The sequence below is a fragment of the Solanum pennellii genome, chromosome 6, assembly GCF_001406875.1.
Source record: "Solanum pennellii chromosome 6, SPENNV200".
NCBI lineage: Eukaryota > Viridiplantae > Streptophyta > Magnoliopsida > Solanales > Solanaceae > Solanum > Solanum pennellii.
Window position 1 is genome coordinate 56,380,595 of NC_028642.1, and position 7,790 is coordinate 56,388,384.

The 7,790-nt window shown below is 35.6% G+C and overlaps 2 protein-coding genes across 2 annotated transcripts in view; one reads left to right on the top strand and one right to left on the bottom strand.

The window, feature by feature from the left end:
- Positions 1 to 306: 306 nt before the first annotated feature.
- Positions 307 to 3,104, bottom strand: LOC107021274 (DNA-directed RNA polymerase II subunit 4). The gene is made up of 6 exons (XM_015221898.2): positions 2,976 to 3,104; positions 1,936 to 2,044; positions 1,553 to 1,630; positions 1,408 to 1,441; positions 1,239 to 1,307; positions 307 to 721 (listed from the first exon to the last, which is right to left on the bottom strand). Exons 1-6 carry the CDS (start codon positions 3,022 to 3,024, stop codon positions 644 to 646), a joined length of 417 nt encoding a protein of 138 aa, XP_015077384.1. The 5' UTR covers positions 3,025 to 3,104; the 3' UTR covers positions 307 to 643.
- Positions 3,105 to 3,848: 744 nt separating this feature from the next.
- The window catches only part of LOC107023449 (E3 ubiquitin-protein ligase RHF2A-like), a 5,317-nt gene continuing 1,375 nt past the window's right edge, over positions 3,849 to 7,790 (top strand). The window contains exons 1-8 of the mRNA XM_015224143.2: positions 3,849 to 4,012; positions 4,723 to 4,854; positions 4,933 to 4,979; positions 6,038 to 6,100; positions 6,196 to 6,304; positions 6,397 to 6,770; positions 7,180 to 7,284; positions 7,397 to 7,736. Coding sequence (XP_015079629.1) covers positions 4,723 to 4,854; positions 4,933 to 4,979; positions 6,038 to 6,100; positions 6,196 to 6,304; positions 6,397 to 6,770; positions 7,180 to 7,284; positions 7,397 to 7,703 — 1,137 coding nt within the window. The 5' untranslated portion in view covers positions 3,849 to 4,012 and the 3' untranslated portion in view covers positions 7,704 to 7,736. The remainder of the gene's footprint in view (positions 4,013 to 4,722; positions 4,855 to 4,932; positions 4,980 to 6,037; positions 6,101 to 6,195; positions 6,305 to 6,396; positions 6,771 to 7,179; positions 7,285 to 7,396; positions 7,737 to 7,790) is intronic.

The following is a 7,790-nucleotide window of genomic DNA, read 5'->3' on the forward strand; positions in this document are numbered from 1 at the left end:
TTCTAGAGGTGTCTGACTTTTGCTTTTTTTGTTATTTCTGAGATGCAACTACTGCAATGTTTTCTTAATACAGAGTTCATTGAGTTCGAACTTTTAGAGTAATTATCGACACTATCCAAGGTATCTACATTAGGACACTGTGAATGTTCCAATCAAGGCAGCTATTATAGTACGTCGCGTGGTGATTGAATGTGGTTGTGTTGTGTTATGAATCACTCAAAAGGTTCACTTATTGAGTGATCCCATCTCATTTATTTGGGCAAAGAGGAAGCTTATTAGTCACCAGTACTGCAAATTTTCCATAGATTGAGAAAAAAGACCCTCAGGACCCATAGCTAATATTCCGATCAAGGTATGCTCTTATTTGTCTTTCACAAAAGCGAAACGACAAACCATGTATGTCATTACAATGGTTTAGGTCCGTGTACCAAAGGATTGTGGTTACAACCAGCTACCAAATGAAAAAAAAAAGAAGTCCAGAGAGAGACAAGTTCATTGTTTTCTTCTTCAATCAACAAATAAAGTTTTCAACATAATGCCAGAGCCCAATTTGCATTACAGAGCTGCTACTAATAAATACATGGAGGTACAGGTTCGGAAGCAGAGACTGCTGCAGCATAGCAAGACGAGCACAATGATAGGACTACTCGAATTTCTTTATTAGGGAAAGGTCAGTTAGCATTTTCTCAATTGCTTCCTCGTCAAGTGCACGTCCTCTATTCTGCAAGCATGGAAGGGGTGTCAGTTAGCCGGAGTTTATGAAAAAGAGTAATAGGAATATATATTGCTGGATGATTAGACTGTACATTTAGGGAAACTTTGAAGATTCAAACTGTCGGTGCATTTTCTAAAGAATTCCTTTAGCCTTATGGTGAGATATTACAATCACACACACTGATGTACAAGCAGCTCTGATTAGATTGGTGTTATGCCTTAAACAAATGAGACAACATGGTGAAAAGATGAGGGTCAATTTTATACACCTCCAAAGTACCAAGACTTTTTTGGCAAAATATTAGACTTTCCAAACCAGCCACGAAATAAACTCTGGACGTTAAATCCCTAGAAGGACCAAGTAAGACAAAGAAAAGCTCCTTAACAAGTAAAGAAATTGTTTAGGATGCCTATTTGAAGCATTTTGGATGTGTTGTTTGAAATTATGAAGTCCAGAAAACTACAACTCTAGATATCTGCATACAATACGTTCTTATGTAGGGTTGAATAGCATGCATGATTACCTTGATGGATGGGACCATGGCAATACCTTCCTCAACAGTTTCGGGGCAAAGATTCCCAAGAACACAGAGCTGCACAATATTCAAACTTATAAACTGCAGTTTCCACGAAGATATTGATGGTGGTACAAGTATGAAACAAATTAGGAAAATTAGAAGAACAGATTCCTACCTCGAATTCAGCAAGCGGATACCTACTAAGAATTCTGAATCAAGGTTAAGGTTTACATTCTATAAAAGGACTAGTCATTGTAAATTCATAAATATCCAAAAGAAATACAGAAGTTTTTCAATCTAATCCACAGGCAGGAGGATACTCTCGAGCTTGTCTAACAGCATCAGGGTTCTTGTACCGACTGAAACGCTTCACATATTGCAGCGACTTTTCAAATACCCTGGAAGTCAAAGGTAACCAAATTAACCAAACTTGAGAATGTGATGGCTATGCACAGGTTATCTCTTCAAAATAACATATTTAGATGTTGAAAGAGTAGAACCATATCAGTTTGGCATAATTTTCCTTAAGAATATTTCTTTGCATTTTGCCTATATATGAACATGGAAATTTCACAAAGTGGTTGGCATGAATTGAAAAGTTGATATGGAGGAAGATAACTTATTTTGTACAGGTAATCCAGCTTGTACTTAAATATCTGAGCATTTAATGACATAACAGGAGCATCTAGATTTATATACATACTGCGAAATCTGATTGGTCGGATCATCAGACATCTGCTGGATCTGCTCATACTTGTGTTCAAGAATCAATGCGACTTCACAGTTCATTAGACATTTGGCCTTCAAAAACTCTGAAACCAAAGTACCAAAAGAAGTTAATGAACTTCATCAAGAGAAGATGTTTGTATGCATACAAACAGTTAAAAGACTACAGACTTTGCACAAGCTTTCGCCATGAGTAATAGAGATAAGCTGGAGGGATGACAAGGGAGGGAGACCCAATATTGTCTGGGTAGGATATTGTATGTTCTCCTGTAGGGAGCTTTAATATAGACAGACTACCTATAGAACACCTCCCCTCCTCCCAATCTGTAAATTCGTCCTAAATTTCATATCTCAAGGAGAAAGATGAATGCAACACCACTAATCCAATCCCCCTCCACTTCATGCCTCAGCAATAACCTCTATTGCCTGAAGCCCTCAACAATTTATCAACAAACTTATATGGACAGCTGAAAACAATTCTTGAAGTAACTAAACAAAGATAAAAAAAAAGATGCTCATTGCGATACATATGCTAAATAGTTAAGTTAGACATACAGTGACGCTAGGCAGTTTGAAGTGACTAAAGTCTATTAATGATCACCACATATGAACAAAAAACAGTCTTTTTCTTGATCCAGAAAAAAACAAAGTCTATTCTCATACACATTAAATCAATAAGAAGAACCATATTCACCATATAGTGGCATCAGCCAGTTAACTATCTTATCCTGCATTACATTATAAAAAAAAAAGACCCTAGAACCAATCCCAACAAATTGAGAGAAAAAAAACCAATACTACACAACCCATTATAGGAAAAAACAAAATCTTGATGAAAAAACTTGACTCCCCCTTGCCTTCATGGTTAAAAAAAGAAAGAAAAAACCTATTTTTATGAGTACATTAAAGAGAAAAAAAAGATTTTTTAAAGTATAAAACTCAATTTCCAGAACGTTAAGCAACTCATATAACAAAGAAACCGATTCATAAAGTGTATTAGAGAGTAAACTTATTTACCATCGCCAATTTTGAGCTCAGCGGCGTTTTCTTCTTCTTCCCCAGACATCTTTGTACTAGAAAAATTGCTAATTGAAGAAGCCAGACTACTATATAAAGGCAAAATTCGACAATTCGGAATTTAGGTTTATGTCCTCGAATTTTATTATAATTATGGTTATGCCCCAGAAAAAATCCTCCTCCTAATCCAAAGACATATGTGGAAATAAGAATAATTTTTTCCTTTTTAAAAAGAAGTAACAATGCTAAAAAAATTAATTCACTTGATTTAAATAAGGTTCATACACAATCAATAAGATTATGGTAATAAATGTTTGATGCAATAATCATACTTAAATTTATATAAAGTATAATGAATCGAGTCGATAAAAATAATTTTAAGCATTTAATATTATAATTAATAAATATATAAACTAATTAATTAAATATACTATTTATCAAGAATCAATTGTCTTTTTCTTCAAAATAAATAACTTTTTTTTGTTTTTATTTTTTAAAATATGAAAAATAAACAAAAATCAAAATGTCAAAATTATTCATTCGCAACTAATAAAAAATAATAAAAAGTACAATATATACTTTTTTTATTTAATCAAAATAGTGCCATTTCCCCCTAGATATCCTTTTAAATAATTTGTTAATGTAATTTTCTTTTGCACTTGTCGTGAATTCTTCGTTTTCTTTGAATTTTATCGTTTTTAAAAAAATAATAATCAATATAAATAATTTATTATATTAATAAAATAATACATGACAATTTTTTTCTTGATATGTCAATTTTTTTTTTGGACCAACTAAAATATTGTCCAAAGTGCTATTTTGGGCTCAGCCCTCAAAAGAAAAAAAAAAGGAAAGAAAGAAAGCAGAAAAAATAAATAAAAATAATAAAGAACAAATAATCAAAGGGAAAGTTAAAAGTCTTCTTCTTCCTCGTTGTTCTTCCACTATTTTCATTTCTGTGGTTTACCTTTCAAAACCCAAAATTCTCCTGATCAACTTGTTCTTTGATCTGCCATATTCATTGAAGTTTCTTTAAGGTGAGTTTTCAGTACTTGTATGGTTTTGTAAAATTGATTAATTTTACTTGTGGTGTTTGAAATTGAGCTTCTTTTACTAATTAGAGTAGTGGTTGGTTGGTTACTTTTTTTTTTAAAAAAATCCGTTTTCTTGTTCAGATTTTGTTTATCTGCGCGATTCTGATGTGGGTTTCCATTTTTTTTAAAAAAAAAATTGGCTGTAGAGTGGTTTTGAGAAGAAGGGATAACATAGTGAAACTTTTGAAATTGTTATATGGTTTTTATTTTTATATTAGAATTGTGGTGGGGGATTCATTTAAACTTTTTTCAGTGCTGGGATTGAATTGTTATTCAGAGCTTTGTTAAATGAACATGGAGGTAGTGGGGTTTAGTCTCCTATTTGTTATTCTTTGAGCTGATGTTGGATGTTTATTAATCAATTGTGAAGCTCTTATCGGAGACCAGCTAACCGGTGAAACAGTTATTGCTATGCATACCGTATTAAAATGAAACAGAGAGCCATTGTTTTGTCTCTGTAGCATTTGATTCTCACCTGTAATTAATTAGTCATATTGCCAGTGAAAGTGAGAGCAGGTAAGGTAATTATTTGGTTTTGAGGGATTTCGTTTGGTTTTTGTAAATTGGCATGTGATTAGAAGTCAGAATGCTTGTTTGCCTTTTGGTTTCTTTATTAAAGTTCAGTGATGTTTTAAGGTTTGATCTTTTGACAGATGGAGGAGGGCAAGAAGTCTGAGGATATTTTAACTTCGGCTGCGGCATTTGTGGAAGGTGGAATTCAGGATGCTTGCGATGATGCTTGCAGCATATGCCTTGAAGCATTTTGTGATAGTGATCCTTCTACTGTACGTATCGTTCACATATATGTTACTATGAACGGAATGGGCTCTATCATCGAGTAACATAATGTATTAAATTTGCAGGTGACTGGTTGCAAGCATGAGTTCCATCTTCAATGCATTCTTGACTGGTGATCCAAATGATTCCCTATTAATTAAATATCTCAAGTCTAAACTGTTCTTTTCACTTATCTCTATGATGCATAATACCTTTTTATTACTTGCCCAAAAGATGACAAGTTGTGCACATAGATGGCTGCCTTAGGGCCTTTGTTGTTCCTCTTGTGCTATAAAGATGAGATTTATAGGCTTTAATGTGGAAAAATAGAATTTCCTATCAAGTGCCACTGGTAGGAACCATAAAATGGACGTAGTGTATTTTGACAACATCAAAGAGCAAAATACTGCAATTAAGAATGACATAGGGCTTTTGGAGTTTGTCTTTTTATGTGATATATTACTCTGTTGCCTAATTTGTAGTGTATGGTTTTCTTAGAGGATTATATGCTCCTCTTGGACCTTGAAAATGTAGGAGAACAATGGTGACTTGATTTCAGCATTGACTCTTTTTTGTAAGTAGCCTGTCCATAAATAAACTATACGTTACGTTGCTCACTGCTTGTGATTACATGATGTGGAATGTAATCACAATTGAGGACTGACAAAAGGGTGTCAAACCAGTGGTTTCTTCCAAGATCTTTGGTGTTTCATCTCATCTATTTAGCTTTTTTTACTAGAGTTCCCACAAAAGAGTCCGGCAAGCAGGAGAAGGGGGGGCTGTTGTTACTGTTGGTTCCTTGCTGTGTCTGTTAGGAACAACAAAAGAGAGCAAAAATGACTTTTTTTTATATAAGGACTTTTTGAATCACCAGATATCTCCTATTTACCATTATTACAACCAAATCCTTTTGGTGGTTAAATATAAGTGTCTTTGATCAATGGAATCGTGACTATATCACCTATTTCTGATAATAAAATTAAAATAAAGATCAAGTTGGAGGATTTTTTTTTTGAACAAAGTTCTATTCCTTACAAATTATATTTGTCACTGAAAATTATCAGTTGATAGATTATGAACTCGTTGGATCTTTGACTGTATATGCTGCAAATTTTGAGACTAAAAGGCATGGATGGAGCTTTATTTGACTGCACTAATATCCTGAATAATTCTTGAACGTATGTTACGCAGGTGTCAGAGAAGCTCCCAGTGCCCCATGTGTTGGCAGCCTCTCAGCTTGAAAGACCCTAACAGGTTCTGTCTTATCCTCAAATCCGCCACTTGTTTATCACTCTATGATCTTCCTTAATCCTCCTTCGAGGCTGTTGATAAATGTGCTTCTCTTACAGCCAGGAGTTGTTGGATGCAGTAGAGCACGAGCGGAACATCAGGATGAATCCTCCTAGAAACACCACAATCTTTCACCATCCAACTTTAGGAGATTTTGAATTGCAGCATGTTAGCATTTTTTAAGTCCACAATTTTCTTCTTTCTATGAGCTGTTTATGGTCCATTTTGTGACAAAATCTTGGGGCACATTCCTTTTACAGTTACCATCAAGTGCAACAGATTCTGAGCTTGAAGAGCATATCATTCAGCACTTAGCTGCTGCCGCTGCCATGGGAAGGACACGCCACCTTGCCAGAAGGGAAGGTCCGCGAGGTAGGTCATCAGCTCAAGGCCGTCACCAATTTCTGGTGTTTTCAACTCATCCAAATGCTCCTCCTCTTGCTGGTGCTTCATCTTCTACTCAGAGGAGTGGGGGTGAACCCACTCCTGAAGACTTGGTATCTGGTCAGGATTCTGCAATTGTTTCTGGACAGCCAGTTACTCAACCATCTTCTTTTCAAGCTGATCAGGTTCCTGCCTCTGGGTCAGGATCAAATGCTGCTGTTAATCAGCCTGGGACTTCCTCAATCAATAGGTATGTTTGTGTCTCAAATTTGATCAGAGTTCTGATGATTTCCTTTATTTGTTTAGCTCCATATGAGTTACAATGTTACACTTACATATTATAGTCATGGAAGGAATCCTTCAAAAATGCAATGAGGTCACAATTACTACCACAAGAAAGCCACCACCCTCGCCATTTCAAGAAAGGGGCACAGGAAGAATTCCTTCTCGTGGGTTTTACCCGTTTTGATGGCTATCTCATGCGCCCTTAATTCCCATTCACCGTTTATGAAAAGTGGGGCAAACAAGATGAATCATATCATAAATGTTGAATCTTAGAAAAGAGGGGAGAGGAGAAAAGTAAAGGCCAAGGGACAGAGGAAAAATATAGCTAATATATTCTCTTATTTTTTGCTTATTATTGAGTTATGGTATTGCAGGACTCCTCCTCAAGCTTCTTCTAGCAATCAAGACAGGGCCGGACCATCAGATTTTCAGTCTTTTTCAGATTCTATAAAGTCTCGATTTAGTGCAATGTCAATGAGGTATATGGGAACTCTAATATCATTTCTTATAACTCTTCAGCTGACTTCTTCAACATCAGATAATTTATTTGCTTGTTAGCCCTATTTACTTGTTTTGATCATCATGTTTTAGGTACAAAGAATCTTTAACAAAGAGTTCAAGGGGTTGGAAAGAGAAATTATTCTCTCGTAATAGTTCAACACCAGACCATTGTGCTGAATCTAGGAATGAAGTCAGTGCAGCTGTTGCCACTGTATCAAACCTGATGGAGCATTTGGAAACAACTGATAGCAGAGCCAGTTCTGCTGAATCAAATATATCGGAGGACACATTACCTGTCGGCCATGCTGAGCAGCATGCACCTGTGATTGATAATACCCATTCTTTGAATGAGGATAATAGGCAAGCCCCGTGTGCTGCAAGTTCTGGTTCGAGCTAAGTTTTGAATGACTCATAGCACTTTCTCTTAAAGGTAACTTGTCTTCTTCCAAGAGTTCCTTCTTTCCTCCCTCATCCCGCCCCCCCC

Bases quoted from the DNA above. Each gene is read 5' to 3' on its own strand.
- LOC107021274 (XM_015221898.2), bottom strand. From the start codon at position 3,024: ATGTCTGGGGAAGAAGAAGAAAACGCCGCTGAGCTCAAAATTGGCGAT. The intron at 2,045-2,975 runs GTAAATAAGTTT...CTTTGGTTTCAG, and splicing joins TGAGCTCAAAATTGGCGATG to AGTTTTTGAAGGCCAAATGT. The intron at 1,308-1,407 runs GTAGGAATCTGT...AATATTGTGCAG, and splicing joins ATCCGCTTGCTGAATTCGAG to CTCTGTGTTCTTGGGAATCT.